At 36.1% G+C, this 25,889-nt stretch overlaps 2 protein-coding genes across 5 annotated transcripts in view; one reads left to right on the top strand and one right to left on the bottom strand.

Annotated features, from left to right (window-relative positions):
- Window positions 1-25,889, top strand: part of LOC125662394 (uncharacterized) — a 1,158,266-nt gene that overhangs the window by 382,202 nt on the left and 750,175 nt on the right. The gene's annotated exons all lie outside the window — the stretch shown is intronic.
- On the bottom strand, window positions 1,585-18,396 carry LOC125661690 (mucin-5AC-like). Of its 4 annotated transcripts, none has more exons than XR_007365056.2 (8): window positions 18,312-18,396; window positions 17,314-17,625; window positions 11,751-11,837; window positions 9,075-9,225; window positions 6,509-7,086; window positions 5,365-5,491; window positions 3,203-4,596; window positions 2,336-2,475 (listed from the first exon to the last, which is right to left on the bottom strand). XR_007365056.2 is itself a non-coding variant. In XM_048893795.2 (7 exons), exons 1-7 carry the CDS (start codon window positions 18,337-18,339, stop codon window positions 2,019-2,021), a joined length of 1,740 nt encoding a protein of 579 aa, XP_048749752.1. In that variant the 5' UTR covers window positions 18,340-18,396; the 3' UTR covers window positions 1,585-2,018. The 4 variants fall into 4 exon arrangements, 2 of the variants coding, with proteins under 2 accessions (XP_048749752.1, XP_048749754.1); XR_007365057.2 differs by having other exon boundaries at window positions 5,365-5,391; XM_048893795.2 differs by lacking the exon at window positions 3,203-4,596 and having other exon boundaries at window positions 1,585-2,475.

Raw genomic sequence — 25,889 nt, 5'->3', positions numbered from 1 at the left:
GAGTTTTTGAGAATCTACCTGGGAATGTGGGATTTAAATCTATGAAGTATTCCAAATGCGGATTACCACGAGTGCCAAACAGCATACGTAATAGTACTAAGTTTTGATAATCCATTACTGACAAATATATTTTTATATTTATACATATTCAGATCTTAGATCCACCCCTTTATTTACACCACTACACAAAGGTACACTTACAATTTATATACCTTGGGGCGCTTTGGTCATGGATCTGAGTGTTCATTTTGTATGAAGTGTTTTTATTGGTCAATGATTGTCAAGTTGCATTTGGTTGGTTTTCTCGGTTCTATAGTTTTACCGTCAGTTTTGAGCAATATTAATATTATTCAGAAGCTAGGTAGACATTTGAATTGACATGATTTTAGAAGGAATCAATCCTAGAATCCTGGTATATTGTCGGAGCTGTAAATGTTCTGAGGGAAGCTTTTTCCCATAGAAGGGGCTATCTTTCATGATATATTGTCAATTCCAATCACTGTGTCCGAATGAATATATATTGAAACCTGAACCCTAGAGGTGTTTCGTTAGTCATTCCTGTTGGAAAAAACCTTGTTACACATACCTACCTCTAAAACCAAGACTTTTATTCTTGAAATCAGTAACTGTTTTCAATCTCCCTTTTGTAGTCGGCTTTATATTTATGATGCCAAAATATTCCCCAAATATAAGTATGATAAAGTCATCAATTGATTTATGTACGATTTCATATATGTTATGATTCTGGGGTAACCAAATCAAAATGGATACTATTTTGATAGTGACTATGATTTTCTGTATCTCAATTCCGAAAACGAAAGCAGTAAATGCGACAACAAGACGTGTGATTAGCTGTCCCTTATTTCTTTCAAAATTCAAAATAGATCGCAATCAGTAATACTGATAACCATTTGCGAATTTACGGATCAGGTAAGTACAGCTCAACACCTGCTCCTCGGATCACGTGATTCTGGTTTAAAACTGAGAATGCCTTATATGTACCTAACCTCGGATCACACAAAGTAAGATTGTACGTCTTTACATATCCAATAACACCAAATGCATCCAAACTGTCCAAATAGTCAGCCATACATGTATATGCAGATTCACAACGTCAAGTCGGATTTAAACCACGTCTACTCCAGGTTTAGAATACACCGTGGGTACGATTCACTTAAGACCTGCCCATGTTCAACGAGTGAGCCTGAATTTTAACCTCCACTTAATGTTCCAACCTGCACAGCCGAACATGAGTGTTCGTCCCTTTCGATAGTTTTTTTTTCATTCATAGAGGACTCATCAGCTTTAGGTCAATGAAGAAATGATAACTGAATAACCATGGTTCTATGGTCTATGAAAGCCATAGCAGTGGTGGTTCTTTATCGTGGTTCTGCTTACTGCGAGAGGGGACTTTCGTTTCTCTGGTTTGATCCCCAATACACATGGCTTTTAACTTAATATCGGCCACGTGGCAATGGAAGAGTCCTTTTATAGGTCTTATTTTTGACGCGATTTATTCGCTATGGTTCTTGCTGTGAGGTTGGGTGGAAACGAACTAGCTGATAATATTACATAAAATACAGGTTTTCTTTAATTTTCGTGCAAGTCATAAGATTTTATTGATTTTTAAATCTGATATATTTCAACAACTTTTCTCTACATTACTCATGTCTCTTGCTATAGTTCTACCACTTAAATGCTTCTACCACGGTTGTCAATTTACTACTTTTATACTAATTATATAACTAATATACACTACACCATATAACATTTTTTTAATGAATGAGAGTGACCCAAATTTCAAAAATGAGAATACGCAAAATGGGGGATATCCTGTTTGTAATTTTTATGTTCCCTGCGTATTACTCATACGTTAACATCAATATTCAGTTTTGAAACAGCCTACATATACATGTATATAATATGCAATTCCAGATACAAAAACACATGCGTCAATGTTTGAATGTGATTAAATAAAAGATTCGCTCAAAATATCTTTGAAATTTCTAGAAAGAGTCCTATTCATATGTTTTCATAAAATCGATGTTGTTACATGCCTCATAAGGGCTCTCTGCCTTTTTCAATGCATAACTGCCACCTACACTTTCTTGATCACGGGCAGGCAGCACATTTTGATAACTGATTTCACGATGTGTTGCCAACAAATTTTGATTACTTGTGTTACGATACACATCAGACAACTCTATTTGGTCGCACACACCGGCGTTACGATTTCTTCTTTTCGCGTCGGAACTCCCTCTCTGTACAGTGTTGCTGTTCTCGTACTCATTTAGAAAGGTTCTGTCGTGTGCATCTTCGTATGGTTGCCTCCAATTTTTTCTGGCAAACTTTGGTTCTTCATTCCTGATTTGTGCCTGATACATGTAATTCTGATAAACTACCGGTTCAATATTTCCATATTCCTGAATATTTTCACCTGGCGTTGAGTTGTCATATTCTGTTCTATGGTAGAAACTGGAAAAAAAGTATACATTCATGAAACACACAAGTACCATCAATGCAGTTGTTTTGTTGTTTTTTTCTAGTATTTGTTCATCAAAGATAATTATGAAATAAGTCGCCTACTTCACAATATAAGTGTTCTTGCTATATATATTAAAAAAGTGTATTTCACAACGTTCAATCTGTATTCATTGAAAAGAATACGAAACTGCTAATGTCAAACAGCTGAGAAAATGTGAATTGCTTTACTTTTAGCATGTGTAAACAGAATGCATTTAGATAAGTTTAAAATGAATCGATTTTGATTACTAAGTTTGCATCCTACTTGTGTTGCATTGACGAATATTTCATTTTCCTCAAGATTCATTAAAAAAAACAGGAGCAGATTCAGGAATGTTTAGGGGGGGGGACTACCAATGATTTTGGTTTTCAAAGGGGGTCCACCCTCAAAATGCGTTATTTTTACCTTTTTTAAACAACATCTTTTGACGGCATGGGGGATCGACTCTTGGAACCACCTTTGCATCAAACATATGAAGTTCACATTGCATAATTTTGAACTGCATAATGTATAGTGCGTGTGACATGGCATTTAGCACTTATGATATATTAGTACCTTTAGTGTATGCCTTTAAAGCACTTACCTCTACAATAACTTTCAACACAACAAAAATAATCCAAAAATTACCATTACATTGAATCAATATACACATTTTGCATGATAAAATACTACTACTACCGCGGATTCGGGTTAGAATAGGTCCGCAGTACCCCTTGCTTGTCCTAAGAGGCGACTAAATGGGGCTGTCCTTCGGATGAGACTGCAAAAATCGAGGTCCCATGTTACAGCAGGTGTGGCACGATAAAGATCCGTTCCTGCTCAAAGGCCATAAGCGCCGAGCATAGGCCTAAATTTTGCAGCCCTTCAACGGCAGTGGTGAAGTCTCCATATGAGTGAAATAATCTCGAGAGGGACATAAAACAATATTCAATCAATAAATCTTTGGAAAATAAATATATGTAATATAAATTGTTCTAGTTTTCCTTTCCAAAGAGTTAGTGTAAATCGCGTGAAAGGTCAATAAGGACATATCAAATAGGGGGCGTTACTCGCCGTGTGTTACCTGTGTCATTCTGATATGTTTTTTATTTGTTTCTCTCTTTTTATAGAGGAAAATGACAAATACAAATTTTCACGGAACTGATTTCCGAGCTAGAAAACCTATCTTTATACAATGCCTGTAATGAGAAATAAGAAGGCCTGTTAAGTCAGTAAAACCAGTAGAGCTACAGTCTATTAGACGCGTCACAAGATAGGCACGATTCTATGTAATGATCCACTCTGATCGTGTTTTATCGAAATCGATCCAGTGGTTCACTCTAATCGCCTATTGCCGAAATCGATCTAATGATTTTATCTGATCGCGCATTACCGCAATCGATCTAGTGATTCAATCGTATCACATATTACCGAAATCATTCTAGTGACTCACTCTGATCGCGTATTACTGAAATCTGTCTAGTGTTTCAATCTGATCGCGTACTACTGAAATAAATCTACTGAATGACTTGTCACTGAGAACATTATAAAATACTTCTATATTTTATTTACGAGGGTATACATTTAGGTAAGCAGAAAGGCGAGGGGACTACTTTTGACATTATTGAAACTTATTTTGATATTTTCCTCAGAACGTTTTGTATCATAGCAAGGGGACAAAAGAAAAAAATTGGTATGACGTCATAACATGAATCATGTATACAAGAAATCAATAATTAAAATACTGTCATCAGCTCAGGTGAAGTGCTACATGTTTAGAGCTATGCTTAGAACCCAAAGCCGTAGCAGTGAGGATTCGATAACATACTAACTCATGTCGCGAACCAGACTTCTGTTTCTAAGAAAAACCCGTGATTCTCACTTCTATATGCCGCGTCTTTGGTGAAGGAGCAATACCTACATGTATCTATATTTAGAATTTTCGGTCTGATGCGGCTGTGGAACGGGCTGGGCTCAAACTGACGACCTCCCGGTTAAAAGCTCTACCACTTAGCTATCACGAAGGTTTCCCGTAGTCGTAGCAGTATGCTAACGTCGTATGATGGTCGGGCATATACCCTAATGCATGTGGTCTTGGATTAGAGCAGAAAACGTGAAAATATACAGTGTAATCGGTTAAAACTTATCTATACAATTACAATACAACTATGTAATGGTGTGAAGAAAATGCAAAAAGGAGTAAGCACTAAATCTATACTAAATATACAGACTTACAGGTAAGCTACTAATTACATGTTTACCATGTTTAGCTTCCTTTAGAATGTATCAACTAGGAAGCTAAAAAGGACATGTTGCATTCGTCCAATTAGTTTATCCAAACTTGGATGTAATTTACATCGATATATATCCAGATCATTGATTTTCAAGGAGTTAAATGGTTCTCATCGTGTGTTCGATTTAGGAAATGGTAGAAAACGTGGGATACCACCATTATTTTATGCAAACATAAAATCCCTGTATTCATGACGTCATCACGGAAAACAGACGGCTTGTGAGAAATCGTGTACATTTGTCTTTGGTTTTCAATGTCTTTGTGGAAGACAGCAAATGGCATTTTAGTGCATTTGGTGCATTCAGTGCATTTGATTCATGACGAAGGAGATGTGAGAAGTATGTACAGTGTGATGATGGCTACTTCGGTAAGTAAAAGACACTTATGATCGCAATGTTACAAAAATCGTCAATCTGACCTGACGTCGGACTGGGTCGTGTGGCTTGTGTTTACAAAGTGTTTATGCTGATAACACACTTACATGCTGTACATTAAGTTTTGTTTATACATTAATATCGTCTATAGGACTTTTTTATGTCACAGAATCCATACATCTTTATCGACTGACCTTTTGCAATATAAGTTGTATCTTTTTCTGAAACAGCAAAACAATATTATCACCACTAATATGAAAATTGGCAACATAACGATGACTGCAATAAGAACGTCATTCTCGTCTTCTTTTTTCTCTATCCCTACGATATAAAAATAGATTGGTGATATGCAATCTTACTCTTCTTTAATCTATTACCTAGATATATTTCACTGAAAGAAATGTTTGCATAGAATAAGACCATTTTCAGTTGAAATTTTATAACTTCCCTCTTTATAAAAACGAACTGATTTCCATTTTAACTATCATTCCTGTCTCCGTATGTATTTCACTAAGCCCGTGACAATTATTCACTTCATGGAGATGCTTACTCTTCCTAGACACCGGATCGAACCTCTGATATTCCCAGGGGCCCATGTTTGCCCCACTGTTAATTTTGATGAAGAATTTATTCTGTTGAGAAATGGTCAGATCTACCAGATTACTCAAACACGTGTCGATATGAAAAAAAAGTAAAGATAACTAACAGCAATCAATCTCACAATTCCTATGAAGAATATAAAAATAAGAGTGGGACAAACAGGGACCTTTCTTTTTTGTTTAGATTATATAACAGTTTGAACTTCATTTCGTCTACACTTCATACATTGTATGAGAGCTTCCCGTCGACTCTGAAAATTGCAAGGAAGGATAAATTTTGTTAAAGGAAACCACAGACTCACGTGTCGGAGTAAGCGATCACAATAGCCTCCCAGACTACTCTCAGATCATCAGAATCTACCTCACGATATTCTCTGATTTACGCTGATTTCTTTTAATACAGCAGTGATGTTTTGTGGGGATATCAAAGAACCCAACTCTGTTTTTTTTTTTTACTTCTATTTCTATGCTTCGTTTTAAAACAACTACACTCTGCTTTACGGTGACTAATTCTTATTCAATTCAAGATATTTAGACCAGACTGTTTTCAGACATTGAACTGACTAAATGTTCCACTGAGAAAGGGGTCAGGTTCTAGATTTGTCAGAATATTCGCATTGTACATGTACTATTGAGCGACATTGCACACTTAAAATAGCAAGAAACGCTTGATCTTATAATCTATTTTTACAGAACTTCATACAAGTTTATATGGGGGATGCCTGTTTTTTAGAATTACCTGTCGCAAGGGACGTGTTTTCTACAATAGCATCAGTAGACATCAATAGTGGTGTGATGTCGTTGCTGTCTACTGGAGTGTTAATGTTGTCGTCTGCTGGAGTGGTAATGTTGTCTGCTGGAGTGGTAATGTTGTTGTCTGCTGGAGTGGTAATGTTGTTGTCTGCTGGAGTGTTAATGTTGCTGTCTGCTGGAGTGTTAATGTTGCTGCCTGCTGGAGTGTTAATGTTGCCGTCTGCTGGAGTGTTAATGTTGCCGTCTGCTGGAGTGGTAATGTTGTTGTCTGTTGGAGTGTTAATGTTGCTGCCTGCTGGAGTGGTAATGTTGCTGTCTGCTGGAGTGGTAATGTTGCTGTCTGCTGGAGTGTTAATGTTGCTGCCTGCTGGAGTGGTAATGTTGTCGTCTGATGGAGTGACAATGTTGCCGTCTGCTGGAATGTCGATGTTGTTGTCTGCTGGAGTGGTAATGTTGTTGTCTGCTGGAGTAGTACTGCTACTGTCTGCTGGAGTGGTAATGCTGTTTTCTGTTGGAGTGGTAATGCTGTTGTGTTCTTCAGCATCCGTCCAATTTGTGAACAAACTGAATTAAGATTATAGATGCGCATGTAGTTAGTGATTAATTGATAAACTGAGTGATTATAATATGTCCATCTTGAAAAAGGAGCATATTGGTTTAGGTCGGTCGATATGTTTGTTGTTAAGAACCCCTTGCATTTAATAGACGTCATACTTCGTTTAATGTTGTACCTTAACGAGTAGGCGACTGCGATTGATTTGGAGGTTACCGGTCAAAGGTCAAGGATCAATCTACTCTAGACACGGCAAGATATTGCTCACCCAACATCTTGAGAACATTTTACTTTGTAGACATCAAAATTGGTACACTGCTTTCCTAATAAGTTCACATCCTTTATAGAATTTGAGACCACATGGTCAAGGATCAAGGGTTACATTTAACATAGTAAGATATTGTCTGCTCAACATTTTGAGGATGCTTTGCAACTTGGTACACTGGTTCTACCTGAGGAATACATGTCCCACTTTGATTTTAAGGCCATAAGGTTAAAGATAAAGGGTTAAACTGGATATGCATGTAATATGATATTATCTGCTTAATATTCTGAGAACCCTTGGCTTAACAGACAACATATTTGATACGCTGGCTTGGACATTATTTATTTTGAGATCACAAGGTGAAAAGTCAATGCTCAAACTGGAGATGGTAAAACATTGTTTACTCAGTTTATCGAAAATCCTTTTCTTATGTTCAGACATCAAACGTGATACACTAGTTCTAATTAAGAAGTAGATGACCCCAATATATTTTGAAGTTGCAAGGTCAAAGGTCAATCTACAGTGGACATAGACAATATTGTCCACTCAACATCCGAAAACCCCTTTGCTTGTATGGCATTAGAGTTCATAAATTTGTACATGTACATCCTAAAGCCTAGTTTACATTTAATTGGCTTACAATGCTTCCATGGACCACGTAGCCTATTCGTATCTACCTCGCCATGAAGCATCCGTGCAGGCGGTTACTGTGAAATTTTCGAACGGAATCACAGACTCTGTGACCGCTACGATATTTGTTAGTGTAAAGTTATACATTTTGTTTTTAAGGAGGTATGTTACACCATAGAAATCTGATATGGGTGAAAAGTGGAGGATATGTGCAACAATATTTTGAAAACGAAAACTTTCAAATCTACTTCATTTAGTAAAATAAAATGGTGTTTTAATTGAAAGCAATCTGATAAAAAAAAAAAAAAAACGCTACTGAACTCAAACCCACGATTTCTGCACAGTTATTGTAAGTGTTCCGTACGGTATCTCGGATTGTATGGTATTGGGACAATTTCTGTACAGCTATTGTACTCACTTAACCCGACCTCCATACGAGAACCCGTGCAAAAAAGACTCGATATTCGTATATAACGTACAGATAAACGTCGTATCCTTCTACGATGACCAAAATATCGTGCGGATAATCGTACACAAATAATCCTCACGACCACTGTGAAAAATGTCAACGAGGCTCGAAGATTAAATATGAAGTCATAAAGTCAAAGGTCAAGCATTACATTGCTATGGACATTAGAAAAGTTTGTCCACTCATTATCTTCTGAACTCTTTGATGGCAGACATACTACTTGGTACACTGGTTCCCCTACAAAAATGATGGCCCTCATTGGTTTTAAAGTCACAAGGTCAAAGGTCATGACTCGAACGACTTGTTATATGGAAATGTCTGTTCAGCATTTGGAGAGATTAGACTTAGTATAATGGTTGCCCCTGACTTGTACACAATTCATATTTTTTTAACTCTCAATACAGATATTCTAAATTTAACGTTAATCCTGATCAATATGGCCACAGATGGGCGATCTGTTCTTAAAATGTTTTTAACGATATGGAAATAGAGGTTGAATTCTGGGTCTCTTTTTGCGTCCAAAAATATCTATCTAATTACGTACATTGAAATGTTTTCATACGGAAATTTGATAGAAAAAGAGGTTACATTCTGGGTCTCTTTGTGCGTACAAAAGTATCTATCTCATTACGTACATTGAAGTGTTTTCATACGGCTGCTTTGCAGTTTGGGTATTTGATTCGTCGTCAGCGTTCAGACCAATCTGTATTTTGTTGCGGTCGAGTCGCGAATCAAAAACAACGGTGGCAATATCAGACCCTCGGGTTTGATATTCTGGATCGTCAACTAAAAAAAAAATAAATGATTGACTATTTCCCCCAAAATACAGATTAAAATATTCTCAAACAGACAAGGCAAGTAAATATAAATGTCAAAGCGTGGTCGTGGTTGTATATACTACCGTACTAACAAGTAAATTCCTAGGAAACACTCTTAAACATAAGATTTTCTGATTTTTATTGTTACTTTTATAGCTTCCTCTGATTCAAAACATTTGATTTTTCTGTAAGAAAGATGAGAGTAATGATCAGCGTTCAATATCATAACTCCTATAAACAATACAAAAGAGAGAGTTGGGCAAACACGGACCAGGTGCCTAGGAGGGGAAAGGATCCCCTGTCGACCCGTCACACCCGCCGTGAGTCGTATATCTTGAACAGGTATACAATTCCATACCGCTAATGATTAGCATCTTTGGTAATACAATTCTGCTTAGCTCATGAATATTCATTTTAGCATATTTGGCAATACAATTCAGCTTAGCTCATGAATATTCATTTTCAATTCTGCTTAGCTCATGAATATTCATTTTCTCCTCTTACACTGCTGCGTTACACTACTGAGGTTCGAATCCCGGCCGCGACAGACCCCAGTCGTTAAAACAGGTAGTGACAGTTCCATTGCCAAACGCTCGGCATCAGGTTTAAATGTCACGAGTCCTCGGAGATGACCTTAAAAAATGGATGACCCGTGTCACAATAGGTGTGACACGCTAAAGAACCCTCACTGTTCAATGACCGTAAGCGCCGAGCATAGGCCTAAATTTGAAGACCTTCACCGGTCTTGGTAACGTCTCCATATGAGTGAAAAATTCTCGAGTGAGACGTTAAGCAAGATAGAATCAATTTTACACTACTGTACCGCTTTGAAATGCTGCTTTCACTATTCATGATAACTCTCCGCTGAAAGGATTTCAATTTCAATATACCAGGGCAAGTGAAAAATTTTCGACGGGAGGTAAAATGTGGGCCACATCGCTCTCCTGAATCACCTTGACTCATATTTAAAGATGTTCCCTATATATTCACATGTAAAACTTTGTTCTCTGTTGTGGTCCCATTCTACCTTCGGGGCCATGATTTTTACAAACTTGAATCTGCACTATGACATGAAGCTTTCATGTAAATGTAAACTTCTCTGTCCAAGTGGTTCTTGAGAAGAAGATTTTTAAAGATTTTCTCTATGAATTTGTGTGTAAAAGTTTTATCCCCTATACTGGCCTCACCCTACCCCCAGGGACCATTATTTTAACAAACTTAAGAAATTTGTCATGTAAATTTGTACTTACCTGGTGGTTCTTGAGAAGAAGAGTTTTCATGATTCTCCCTATATATTTGTATGTAAAACTTTGACCCCCTATTGTGGCCCCATCCTACCCCCCTGGAGTGATGATTTTAACAAACTTTAATCTGTACTATGCCAGGTAGCTTTCCTGCAAATGTGTACTTTCCTGTAAATCTCAGCTTTTCTGGCTGAGTGGTTCTTGAGAAGAAGATTTTGAAGGATTTATACTATATATTAGTGTGTAAAACTTTGATCCCCTATTGTCGCCCCATCCAACCCCCGGGGACCATGATTTGAGCAAACCTGAATCTGCACTACATCAGGAAGCTTGCATGTAAATTTCAGCTTTTCTGGCCCAATGGTTCTTCAGAAGATTTTCAAAGATTTTTCACATATATTTATATGTAAAACTTTGATCCCCTATTGTGAGTGATGATTTTAACAAACTTGAATCTGCATTATGTCAGGAAGCTTTCATGTAAATATCAGTTTTTCTGGCTCAGTGGTTCTTGAGAAGAAGATTTTCCCTTTATATTTGCATGTAAAATTTTGATTTCCTATTGTTGCTCTATTTAACTTTCAGGGGCCATGATTTTTACAAATGTGCACTATATCAGGAAAGTTTGCATGTAAATTTCAGCTCTTCTTGCCCAGTGGTTCTTGAGAAGATTGTTTTAAATGACCCCACCCTATTTTTACATTTTAGTGATTATCTCCCCTTTGAAGGTGGCATGTCTCTGTATTTGCACAATCTAGAAAGCCCTTTACCTTTATAAACTTTGTGCCAAGTTTGGTTGAAATTGGTCCAGTGGTTCTGGGGAAGATGTCGAAAATATAAAACGTTTACAGACGGTCAAACAGACGGACAACAGGCGATCAAAAACAGCTCATTTGAGCTTTCATCTCAGGTGAGCTAACAAATCAATCAATGTGTTCACAATACTGCTGATTGATACTGATTTTATCCTAATATAAGGCTAGGAAATATTGATATCCTCCCGTACTATCCCGCCCACATTAACAGATAATGAGTTTCTCTGTTTTATTTTACACAATGTAATATATTTCCGCTCACAGATATCAATTTCTTCTTATTAAGATAATGTACCATCCATGAATATCGATTTTCTCTTTTTACAGTAATATACTGTTTGCCGATATCACTTTTTCTCCTAGTTTACATTTATAGATATTACTTTTTCTGATTAGTAAACTGTCCATACATATTGATTATTCCAACACTGTACCGCTTATAGATATTGATTTCCTCTGTTTAGCGTTCATTCTGTTCGTAAGTTCACAAGTGAACGTGCCTTCATCTTCTTTGGTGATACCTGTTGTTCAAAAGAGAGATATTGAGAAAACTAAAATATAAAAATGAATTCATTTTTAGTATATCAATAGAATTTAAAATGAATACCACAAAGTTCTGATTTCGTAAACTACTATGTAATATGGTTCTATATATATAAAAAAAAAAAAAAACTACTGTGAGGTATGTATGGGTAACGCTAATCAGGGTATCTGAAAGAGATGAAGCGAGGCGTGTTTGAGAGTTCATGTCAGCTTTAAACAAAAAAAATGGAGTTCTTACAAATTGAAATTGAACTTTTATACGAGATTGCGGAACACAAAATATATTCTGAATCATTTCCTCGTCGTCTTTCTAACGACTAACGATCGTCAATACAATGCATCATTCAATCAACAACGTCATTGGTTTGACCTTAACCTACATTGTACTTCATCAAGTACAGGAAAATCGTTTGCATACCATACTCTGATTTTCCAATTACACAGAGGATAACTATAAAAACAATGCTTTTTTATTACCTTGTGTTATAATACATAAGAATTGTCTGTGTCTTCTCTGGGTATCTCATACATCATGATTTGGATGATAGGGATGTAATTATTTCCTTAAGCCTTATTCGATGACTTTCATATGCGAGTGAACTTTAACTGGGTTTTTTTAATTGAACATCCTTCCTATCTATGGGGAAAATAACGTGGCATGGTATTTTGAATTGATCTAAACCATTTCCGAGAAATCACTGCATTTGTTCCGGAAAATAAATATCCAATATTCTGTACAGTCACGTGAGAACGTAATGTAGTAATTAGGGTTATACGGACCGTGGATATCGGACTGGGTAGCTCAGTGGTTAGAACACTTGACGAATAATGCAGGGGCCCCGGGTTCGAGTACCGGTCCAGTCACATACTTTCGCCTCCTACATGTGTATCTATACTACATTTTTATCCATTGACCTGCCAGGGGCGACAAGAAATTGAGTTGTGTGTGTCTTCAAGGGCGAAGATAAATTAAGGAGGGAGGAAGGTAGTAATTAGGGCTATACGGACCGTAGCTCAGTGGTTAGAGCACCTGACTAGTACTGCAGGGGTCCAGGTTCGATTCATGATCCAGTCACAAATTTTCTCCTCTCTCTACTACATGTGTATAAATATAAATGCACGTTTGGTGGTATGCAAATGAAAGAAACCTGAATATTATTTCATTTTTGAGTTTCAGTGGATTGCAAAAACCAAATATACTTCAGAAAATGTGTTCATGTGTCAAATGGTTTATAAATAGAAAGTAATGGCAAGAATACGCCGGATCAATGTCACGTGATGACGGCTATAGTCTTTGCTGGACTGCCTGGTATGTATGTCAGCTCGTTGCACGTTGAGGTTTTGTAACATAAAGATAACCAAAATATACCTGCATATAAATATGTGCAGCTGCACACCGTATCCAATCCAAACTACCTTTCTTTTTAAATGTATTTATTGAATTACTAATTGGAAACCCATACAGTGAAATGGGTAACATGTGAAATCGTAATTAATGACACTCCTTTACTAATGAATAAAAACAGTAGTTAAGGCATGTATTTGAATATATATTTTTAAAAATGCAGAACTTTTATACAAATTGTTAATAAGGAATTATTCTAACAAAACGATGATTCTTATTTCCCCATTCGCTTTTTCTAACCCAATAAAAATATCCTTGGTAGGAAGTTGACCAATGTCGGGGAAGTTTTATTTCCCCGTATCCATAAGATGGCTATCTCATATTTACTAATAATATGTAAAATCAATAAATGAAACATTCCTTGATGAGTATCGTCTACCATACAACTGTATTCTCCAAGGTACATGTATTACGTGCTTATATCTTTCTATTATGTATGGATTTTTTAAAAACATACTTTGCCATGAACTATATAGAAGTAGATAAACTTCAGAATTATGGAATCGGAGTGTATAAAACCATCTCTAAAAAGGACAAAAAAATTAAAAAAAACAAGAAAATAATTTGCCTTTCAAACATTTTCACTACACGATCAGGGGCGGATCCAGGAATTGCGGTTACTGGGGGCGCCACTTTAGGATGCAGGGGGTCCAGGGCGAAGTCATGGTTGGGGCCAGGGGGCGAAGCCCCCGGAAGCTCCTGCATCTTAAAGATTTTATAGGGCTTGAAATATGTCTCCTATTTAAGTCATTTGTACTATTTTCGATCATTTTTGATAAAGTGAAACTAATGAAATGACGCAAATTTTAAGAGTTTCTGGGGAAAATTACGTTCTCCCAATAAAGTAATTCAAGACATCAAAAGATTTTGTCTTTTCTTCTTTCTTTTTTTTCGGGTGTGGAAGAAATTATTGCTTCCTCTATTGTTCAGTAGATTTTCCTAAACAAGATACCACGATTTACCTTAAAGAAGTTGATGCACGTCTCGTGTTAATTTCCCTAGAGGTGTTGCATGAAAGGTCGAAAAATTTAAGTTATTCAAATATATGACAAAACCACTTGGAACGTACGTCTTGATTCAATAATTTTTGAAAATAAGTTTAAAAGACGTGTATTGACAAAAATTAGCCAACGAATTTCGAGTTTAAATCAAGCAATAAGCGATTTATATGATTTTCGCGTTAAAATGGAGGGGTATCACCGAATTTAAGAAAAACTGCCTCCGTGAAACAAAATAAATTTAGTATGAGTATGTTCTTCGAGTTGTCCTCTAAAAAATGTCGCTTTGAAATTTTGTTTCACGAGGAAAATTTTAAAAAATCGAAACGACTTCACTTTTATTATTTTCAACTTCACCTGTACGTTATTTGTTCTCAGTAATATATGGTCTACTGCGTGGTTCGGTGGATAAATTAATAAAAGAGAAAAAAAAAAAAAAGGTCGCCGACTCTTTGATGTAAAAATGTTTTCTATTTTTAAAACGATCGGGTTCGAATCCCTCACGAATTTTTTTTTTTCATATTCCTTTTCGATCAAGGTTTTTTTTCTTCATTGAAATACGCTTCTAGTTTTTATAAATGTTTCATGTCAAATCTCTGTTTATTACCATGTTCCGAGTTTCAAATAAGCTTCCAATCTGGACACTGTTTAGTTTGTGAATAAGACTCTCAACAAATTAAACACGCCGAATACAGCATGCAATACCTGTGTTTTGATCACCAAGGCTGCTAACGAGAACTTGTATGGTTTTCTGAATGAAAGTTGTTGACAAAGGCATGGTGTCTTTTACGAAAAACCGTTGTGAACTTTGCAAAGCTTTGTAAGAAAAGCTTAAAGGCCAAACGAGGTAATAACCGTCAAACAGTTTGAGTCTATATGTATTCCAGTAGCAAATTGCTATGTTGAATCAATTTTTACAGGTGCATGTACTTTGAATAATGTTGAATTTCATTTTTGCGTATTAAACTTTCCTTATATTGTTTTGTGACCAGAGTCATGTACAGGTGCCAATTGTTGGTTGTAGAAAATAAAACATACGAGTATAAGAGCTTTTGGACTGTAGTAGTATAGAATTTTAAATATTTGATACACTCGTAACATGTAACCGGATACATTGTATCTGATACTCAGGAAAAAAGAAATGTTCACGATTTCATAAATTATCTTTAGACTATATGTATAATATATTGACACATAAAATATATTAGGCTTGTCCCTAGTACTGGGGAATCCTTCAGGTATTTAAATGCCAAATACGCAATGAGTATAAATATGAATGAAGGTCCGTTCTACGTCATGAATGTTGGCACGGAGCTCCGATTAGGCAAAATTCCACATTAGCAGTAGTCTTTACCATCTTCAGATCAATAACTATAAATCAGAATCACAAACTCTGACACAGACGCCCTGGATCCCGTAATTTGGGTAGAAGCACAGGCACCAAGGTTGCTTAAAAATAAATGACTCCTAGAATATTATGAGTCCATTTCGATCTTCTTTTTTTCAAACGATCTTGCAAATGGTGCCTATATGTAGAAGTTTCTCTTCCTTATACTCAGTTGGCTGCTAGAAGATCAGGAGTCCAGAAAAAGATTTTGAAAGAAAGAATACATTTCCAAAAACTTCAACAACTTTGTAGAGGTACATCTATCCTGGCTAATCGTAAATATTTCAGCTATAGATATCCCCGTGTAAAGAAAATATTTGAACAAGCATCTTTTTATAGACGCTTTTGATTAGGCAGCAGATGTGACCTTGAAATTTACAATTGTATTTCCCCTTACTCCAAAGATGTTTCAAATTTGCTATCGTCAACTTGCCATATTTATGGAACAGCATTACTTAATCACCTGCATATGGTGTTTATGTCTGTTAACTGATTCGATACTCGAAAAGATGTTCTGTGTTTGATCAATTCTTGAAGTTAGACAGACTGCTGACAAATACGTTTATGCTACAGGGATTCAACAATCTTGTTTAAAGTCAATAATGGTCATTATCTAAAGATAGAACTTAAAAAGTATTATCCCCGCTCGCCCCTCAAAATCTTTTTATTTTGCAAAACTTGCGATTTCCGGAATATTTTCATGTCCGACTCCTGTATTTACACTTCTTGTTTACATTTCCGGTAAAGCAACGTGAAAAGCCACGTTAAAAAAAAATAGATCTATATAGTTTTCTTAATTTCTCGCGTTTTCTTACAGACGTAAATCTTGAAGAAGTTAGGTATATTTCTGTTTGAAATTAAAGCTTAACATGGAATTCGTCTGTAAAAATAGCATATTATTAGATTGATATCCACCTGGCATTAAATGATACGCATCTGTTGAAAAAAAAATCGTTTGTCTTTAATATTTTTTCTCAGAAAATAAAAAAATAAAATCCTCCCACCCACCCCATACGTTTTGCTGACTCTGGATGAAAATCTACAAATTAACTTGAATTGGCCTTACATGCCGATTTTGACTATGGATAACTCCGTTTACCTGATCAAGATACATGTATAAGGTGCACGGTGGGTGTGATCGGTCTCCTAGGCACCTGATCCCACCTGTGGTGCAATCTGATTAAAACCAGATTTTCGATCCGTTGAAGCGACATGACCAATAGAGGAGCGGATTGAAGATCTGGTTTTAATCAGATTGACCTGTGGTGTAACCAGGGGTTCGTGTTTGCCCTATTCTTAATTTTGTATTCTTTATAGTATTTACGAGATTGATCACTTTTCGTTACTTCACCTTTCATTGCCTTCCTACTCGATGTTGATAAGAGGATTTAATCATTCATCCCTATGAAAATTGGGCATGTACTCGGATAAGAAGGGTCATTCAAATGGCCTGTACAGATAACTTTGACCTGTACAGATGATTTTGTACGAAATACCAGGAAAAGGGGTGTTTTGTATGGGTACTGTTAATGGGAGACTTATTTGGACCCAGACGTGCATGACGTAATAGTTTTACGTCATCATACAAGTGAACATGATGATTGAGTACCACTATATGTACATGTGCTGTTTTGAATTCTATAAACACAAATTATTTTTCTCACCTGTGATTTGCATGGAGGACACCATTCCCATTTTCAAATTGTCTCCCACATGTATATTGACGCTGTATCGCTGGTCGTTGATGACGTCATCCGTCAGCCTTGTGTACCCTTGCGTAAGTTTGACTTCATCTTTTAACCACGTGATCGTGAAACGATTCGTGATTATATCGATCAGGGGAGCATTATACAGCAAACAGTTGATGACCACTGTGTCGCCGGCGGTTATGAGACTGTCGTTAGCTTGGATATAAAAGTTCGGAAACTGGGCCGTGGTTGATTTTGTGATCAAAACAGAGCAAATGATGAATATATCTAAAAATATGAAGCATCATCTGTGATTTAAGAAGGTGTTATTTGGACTCGCGTTATTTCTTTCAGTATAATGACTGACTCTCTTTTCGAAATACAAAATGTAAAGAGATGTATTGTGATACGTATCCTGGACTCTAATGTGTTACGTAACTGTTAACAACAATAATACAAGAAAACAACAAGAACAAAATAACAATTAAACAACAACAACAACAAAACAGCAACACAACAACAACAAATATGCAGCCCTTCACCGGTCTTCGTGACGTCTCCATTTGAGTGAAAAATTCTCGAGAATAAAACAATTTACACCGAACCAATACAATAACAACAGCAACAACACATTAACAATAACAAAATAACAACAACCACAAAATATCAAAGACAACAAAATAACATCCACAAAAAATAACAACAAAATCACAACACCAACAAGAACAAAATCACAACAACAAAATAACAACAACAAAACACAACAACAACAAAATCACAACAACAACAAAATAACAACAACAATACACAACAACTAACTAGCAACGATAACAACAACAAAATGATAATAACAACAACAAAACACAACAACTACCTAGCAACGATAACAACAAAATGATAACAACAACAATAACAAAATACGAAAATGTGATACATTTTTTTCAATACAGAAAACTTTCAATATTTGTCCATACCTGGTAATTTCCACAACTCCCTGGTCATCTTGTGACGAGGTGAAATATCTACATATTCATATTCCAGAATATGTAAGCCCCTTTTTCAGATATTAGATAAAATATACATATCTGATCTCATATCTACAATTCCGGTGTATGCGGACGGATATTAATTTCTTAATCAAAAATCAAATCAAAACATTTCTACGACACTACATATGTGAATGGTGCATTGCAGTTTAGAGATCCTAAAATGTCAAAGGGGTTTCAATAGTCTTCCTTAAAGTCAGCATATCGCAAATTCTGTAGTCGTTATAACGATCTAGTTTGCCAACCCAACCCTATCGTTGGATCAAATGCTGTCTGACGTGTTTCATACTGATTGTTAGGCCGTTCTTGGCACACTGATTTTAACTACGGATAACCCTGTTTACCTTATAAAGATATAGGGCTCAGGGCGGGTGTGAGCGGTCGTCAGGGGATGCTTAGTCCTCCACCTCTAGTACGTGTATAGCCAGGCGTCTTTGTTAAACTATCAATTGTGTAGTCCTTGTTATAGGGGCTATGAGATTGATCACTGTTCATTATCGTTACCTTTCGTTATCTTCACCTTTTCATAAAGGAAAGACAGGGATTTGCATGTATATAAAACTGCAACAATTTTTATAATTATTACAAATATTGTATTAAAGTGCGATATGACAATCATGCATGCTTGCAAACACATGGAAAACACACTAACTTTCATTGAATATAGTACATGTATACCCTTTCATTAACGACATGATCGGTTAAGAGCAGTCAGAAAATATGAAATTTTCTTATAAGAAGACACTTCTGGAACCCGTGTCCAAAACCATGCCATAAACGCATAGATACGGGAGAATACACGGGATTTGCAATAAAGTATGAAATACTATTGTGCAATATACTAAATACATATATGATTATCATACATGCCATTTTTTCATTGAATGGAAATGTGCGTCTTCGGACTACGTGCTAAACGAGCAGTCTCGTAATCAAACTCGATACCACGTGACTCGTAACCACACCCCCATTGGACAAGTTATTTCCGAATCTAAAGACAATTATTTTCCGCTAATCTTACCCGTTGAAAAGCAAATGTAGGTAGTATCATCGATACGACGCGAGCTTCTTACTGCTATGCTTAGAAAATAACCTTTCATATATTGGTCAATATTTGATAGATACATTGTTATAAGCTTTTCTTTGCATACTGATTTTTACTACGGATTACTGCGTTTACCTGATCAAGATAGAGGGGTCATTTTGGATGTGACCGGTCAACAAGGGATGTTTACTCCTCTTAGACACCTGATCCCACTTCTAATGTGTCTGTCCTACTCTTGATTTTTATTTTTTTTTTCATGGGAATTATGAGACGGATCATTGTTCTTTATCTTCACTACTCTATGTTGATAGTGGGTTAACCCTTCATCTGGATTTGTTGAACGACTGTCCTGTCCTATCAGAGGTCCCGGGTTTGATCCTAAGTATATATAGACAAATATTTGACTCTGTTAAATTTAGACCCCTTTGTTGGGATCCGGGTACTTTTTAGTGGGTAAGAATCACTGTCCCCCAGACGGTCGCCCCACAAACGGCGGCAATCCGGTAGTTCTAGACAAATATCATTACCTTCCTTCTTTCTTTCCCCCCTTCTCTTCCCACAATCCCTGTCCTCATAAACATGCACGGATCCAGATTTTGTTTTTCAAACGGGACCCGTCTATAATTTCTGTTCTACGAAATTTATGAAGAATAGTTACCCTTGTCAAATTCCGGGGTCCTAAACCCTCTTCAACTCCTTTCCCCTCAAGATCCGCACATGAACAAACAACGGCATGCAAAAAGATAATACACTGTTAACAATAGTCGGTCAATTTGACTTTTCCGTTATATATTTTATGCACAATTGCATTCGTGGTTTGCCAGTGGCGGATTTAAGGGGGGCGCAGCCCCCTAAAATTTTCAAATTTAAGGTAAATCGAGGTAACTTATTTATAAAAATGTACTAAACAATAAAAGAAACAATAATTTCTTCCACTCTCGGAGAAATGAATGACAAAATCTTTGCTTTCTTGAATTACTTTATTTTGAGAAGTTAATTTTTTCCCCAAAACCCTTAAAATTTGCGTCATTTTACTAATTTCACCCAATCAAAAGTGATAGAAAATAGTACAAATGACTTAGATAGGAGACATATTTCAAACCCTATAAAATATGTAAAATCCAGGAGCTTCCGTGGGCGGGGGCCTCAAGGCGGTCCCTAGCCTCATAAAGTGGCGCCCCCTCCCCGTAACCACAATTCTTGGATCTGCCCCTGTGTGCCGCATGTTGATGTCTTCGTAGCAATATTTCACTCAGAATGTCGAATTCCCAACAGTATAATGGCGTCTGATGTACATTGCACTGTGCCGTTTTTATGTATAGTACAGAGAATCAAATAGATGTACATTTCATTTACCATACTTCACTGTGTCATTCAAGTAGATGTAATGCAATAAAGTTATGTGTCCACTTGAATTGATAGGTGTTGTTTTTCTTAATTAATAAAGAATGTATAAGATTAGAATTTTATGGCATTGACTTCCTCTTTCTCTCTCTCCACCCCTCTCTGTTTATCTCCACCAGTCTTTCTCTCTCCCCACTCCTCCTTTTTCTATATCTCTCTTTCTTGCATTAATGTAACTGATGTAGGTATATGTATGTGTGTGCATTTGTACACTTATTTGTACATTTATGTAACATGGATCTTAATAACTTTGTTAACAAACAAACAAAAAATAAATTTAAAAAAAAAAATGAATATATATCGCCATTAAAATTCATTGAATGTATAAATTTTGCTTGAAGCATAAGTACATGTACATGTATAGGGGGGGGGGGGGGGGCAAAATTGACCGAATTCACAACAGGTATGCTTTTCATGACGTTGTTCACGTCCAACTACAATCACGTGTAGGTCATTTACAGGTATATCACGTGTAGGTCAAACACAGGTATATCACGTGTAGGTCAGATACAGGTATATCACGTGTAGGTCAGATACAGGTATATCACGTGTAGGTCAAACACAGGTATATCACGTGTAGGTCAGATACAGGTATATCACGTGTAGGTCATTTACAGGTATATCAGGTGTAGGTCAGATACAGGTATATCACGTGTAGGTCAAACACAGGTATATCACGTGTAGGTCAGATACAGGTATATCACGTGTAGGTCATATACAGGTATATCACGTGTAGGTCAGATACAGGTATATCACGTGTAGGTTATATAGAGGTATATCACGTGCAGGTTATATATAGGTATATATTTTTAAAGTAGAGTAATCAGAACTTTAACAAATACAAGCTTTAAAGAACTTACACTCCAACATGATGCCGGGAGAGCATGTACCGTTAAAGCGAGCACAGCAACAAATTTTATATACTTTAGTTCAACTTTCAAACTTAAAAAAATGAGTAAGAATGGATATGTATGATAAACATGCAAAACTGCTAATAATAGAAAAACATCATTTTCAGCTATATAGATTTATTGATATATGCCAACAAGTGGGGTTTTTTTTTTAAATTTCCATTTTCTACTCAATCTTTTCTTCTTTTTTTTTTTAAACTTTTTGTATTGAAACTTGTTATTGATGGATTTCATTTTATCCGTAAGTGAGTTCCAATATCCAATGCGTCTTTAACTCAGTTTTAGCAATTCTGGTAACGAAATAAATAAATAAATAAGAGATAGTTTGCTAGATTCTGTTGTTCTTGAAGGACAGTTGAAAACTCTACAGAGCTAATTTTAATGACTCTTTTCCCCCTGTGTGACTATATAATTAATTTGTTCACTCTTTGTTCACAGAAACCGGTAATTTTGCTCGTAATAATAATACTAGAGGGTCTACCATACTACCCCCTAATATATGTAATTATCAAACAAAGGAACAAACCAGCAAACCCCGACACCCACACTTTTCTATTAGGGGGTAGTGTGTATAGACCCTCTCTATTATCAAATTACAGACAAACACCTTACGTCGCAAGTCTTAAATTGTATGACACAGGAAAATGTTATTGTTTTAAATGAATGAATCAAAACTTTTCCGAGGCTTAATTTTCAACATTTTTTAAAAATATATATATATATTTCGCATTTAGAGTGAATGATTTTACGATAAACTGGAAAATTCCAGTATGTAGAGTTTGTCGTACAGAGTGTAAGTTCTTCAAAACGCGTTTCTGTGCTTACAATTTCAGTTTGTTCTGGGTTTTCATCAGACCTCCGAATTAACGAAAACGAGCATTATCAATTAAAATGGCATTGAATGCATGAGAGCAGCGCATAGATATAAAGGAAGCAATCAATGAATTAGAGTCGTTGATCTGTGCTGATGTCTACTTGATTGTATATCATTAATTAAATCTTTTTCAACAGAAAGTGCATTGTCTAAATCGAAATACTCCTAAATAATTAATCTGACTTCGTTACAACAAATTGAAAATGAATTTTGATCATGAAATACTAGTAACCTTTATCTTTCATAACATTCTGGGGGACGGTGTGTGCAGGGGCGGATCCAGGAATTGTAGTTAGGAGGGCCGCAACTTTATGAGGCAGGAGCCCTGGGCCTTAAAGCCCCCAGTGGGTCTAGGGCGAAGTGTTGGTGTGAACCCTGGGGACGAAACCCCCGGGGGCGAAACCCCCGGACGCTCCTGGATTGACATATTTTATAGGGCTTGAAATATGTCACCTATGTAGTCTTTTTACTATTTTCTATCATGTTTATTAAGGTAAAATTGCTATATTTTAATATTTTATATTTTGCGGGGTTTGGGGAAAAATGTAAGTTAAAAAAAAATTCTCCCGATGAAATTAATTCAATAAATCAAAAGATTTATTTATTTTATTTACATGTAGTTATTTTACTTATTTATTTCTCCCAGAGAGGAAGAAATTATTGCTTCTTTTATCGTTTACATTTTTAAACAAGAGGCCACGATTTACCGAAATTTGAAAATTTATGGGGGGTGGGGGGGGGGTAAATCCGCTACTGGTATGTGTGTTATCATCGGATCCACCACTGGAGTATCTTGTAAATCAAGTGACGAAATCATATGATCAACATAAAAGTTTTCAAACAAAATGGCGACCTTGGGAGACGAACGTGGAAAACCGAGGGTGCTAATTTTAGACGGTGAACGTATTGATATATTCTGCTCAGCTAGTGTTAGTTGTGAGTTTTGAAGTAGATAGAGAATTTTGATTGGAGTGGCATGATAGTTACGTTTATTGACCTTTCATTTGAAATGAGAAAACCCATCAAACGTAAAGCTGTACGGAAACGCGTGAAATGGTGTTAGATCATTGTAGTGTGTATGTCCGCTCAGGAAATCCTGACAAACTCGCGAGAGTAGTGTTGTTCAGTTTTATAAGTGTCTCTCCACTGTTTGTGTATGATTCTGATGTAGGACATAGAACACACTGTGTGTGCAGTATCTGACAACCCAACACTTAGGAATGAAATAGCTCCTTTCATTTTCTTCTTGATCTTAATTTAAAAGGTGTTTTACGAGAGAGAGAGAGAGAGAGAGAGGGAGAGAGCAATATTAAAATCATGAAGTATGACATTTTTATGTGGGACATTGTGTAAAATATCATTAGAGGAAAATTGCTTCTAATACTTTTTAAAGCCCTTTCATAAAACATGTAAAAGTAGTTTTTATGCCCCCGAGATCGAAGATGGGGGGACTATTGTTTTTGTCCTGTCTGTCATTCTGTAATTCTGTCATTCTGTCTGAAACTTTAACCTTGCTAATAACTTTTGAACAATTAGAGATAGAGCTTTGATATTTCACATGAGTATTCCTTGTGACAAGACCTTTCCGTGGGTACCAATTCAATTAATTATTCACTCAAATCATTCATACAATGGTAGACGAGGTACATAAATATATAATTTAGTATTTAAACAACATTAGCAAGTGTACATGCAGGGCCGTAAATTAACCTTCAATTTGGAGGAGGCAGGAAATTAGGCGGGGGTCTGGGGGCCGCCCAGGCTCCCAGACGCTGAGCACATTTTGTGCACACTGAACACGTTTCGTGCAAAATCCTTGATTCTAGGGCCTTCTAAGATGTTACTTGACTAACTCATTCTAAAAGAAAGATTTGGAATGCTTTTTAAGGGAGGTATCATGTTCTTAGTTATTGGAAACAACATAAATTCTAATGAACTTTAAATTTTAATTTTTTTTTGACTCAAAAGTTGGAGGAGGCAGCTGCCTCCTCCGCCTCCATGTAATTTACGGCCCTGTACATGTATATAACTATTACATACACATGTATGTGCATTAGCACAACATAAAGGTGGAGGACATAATGCATATGATTTTATATATATATATATCTTAGGAAGGACAGCAGACTAAATCATGGATATACATAGTTGTTTGTTTTTTTTTAAAATGTTTTAGGTTTCATGTTGTCATTAGCTCTCTACATTATCTAGGAGCCCAAAATCTTTCCGTAGAGCGGATATTAATTTACATTCTAAGATAAAGTGGTACATTCGTCGGCTAATTTACCTGTAAATATGGCAAATAGTTTCACCTTTTATAAATCCCTTATAAACTGAAGGATTATGTGCACGTTTTCGTTCCAATCTGTAGGTTTGATGTACGTTTTCAAATCTAGAATGCGAGTTGCCTCAAATCACTTTCTTTTATACACCGTATTGCCCAAGGAATGCATTTTATTCACAGATCTTTCACATGTGAATTAAAGCAGTTGATGAGAAGAATTTGCTATAACGAATAAATCATGGCCGGATTTCTTCTTCTTCACCATGAAAAATAATAAAATAAAGCCATCGCCATGATAACGCACGTGGTACGTTATGCGATGTTTACCTGGAAATTTAATTTCCTTGGTTATCTGATGTTGTCGGATATCGCATACAGATGGGGAGCATTTAGACCCTTATAACACATCCAACTATCTGTTTATAAACTTTTGAATTAAATTTAAAATCATTATTTCCCAAAATTAATCTGAAGAGAAGGCTCAGATCGCAAGTGAATGATGTATTTATTGCATAGACAGATGTGTCCGATTTCCTATAGCATGTTTCTACTGCAGTCATTAATTCCTCAAATTGCATGTTTGTGTAGAGTGGTGTGATATCATAAGTTAGCTGACCGTGTATAAGTAAGAAAATATATGGCTCCCATCAGTCAGGTACCTCAACAATCACTTGATTTTACACTAATTAAATTTCGGTGGTGTGATACGGTGTGTACCAGTGTGGCTGCTAAAACTGGTGGCCTTCGTTTATGCCAAGCACTGCATACTTTGCTGTGTCATGTAGCATTAATGACTTAGCAGTTCACATCAGTACAGTACGTTCCTTTTCTTATTTAATAATTTCGTTTTTTATATGATAATTTCGTTTTTTATTTGGTTTAGGATTTTTTATTTAATATTTTCGTTTGTGATATGATATTTTCGTTTTTTATTTAGCTTTGGTATCTTACCGGGTATATAATGATTTCGTATTCTATTTAATATTTT

This window comes from Ostrea edulis, chromosome 8, assembly GCF_947568905.1.
Source record: "Ostrea edulis chromosome 8, xbOstEdul1.1, whole genome shotgun sequence".
NCBI classification, from domain to species: Eukaryota; Metazoa; Mollusca; class Bivalvia; order Ostreida; family Ostreidae; genus Ostrea; species Ostrea edulis.
This window is presented reverse-complemented; position numbering and strand designations above follow the sequence as displayed.

What these genes read in the sequence shown, in the direction of transcription:
- LOC125661690 (XM_048893795.2), bottom strand. Translation starts at nt 18,339, where the DNA reads ATGACCAGGGAGTTGTGGAAATTACCAG. An exon ending in GAAATCAATATCTATAAGCG is followed by an intron (nt 9,226 to 11,750) that starts GTACAGTGTTGG and finishes TTTTTTTTTTAG; the next exon opens with TTGACGATCCAGAATATCAA. An exon ending in CCGTATGAAAACACTTCAAT is followed by an intron (nt 7,087 to 9,074) that starts GTACGTAATGAG and finishes ATCTTAATTCAG; the next exon opens with TTTGTTCACAAATTGGACGG.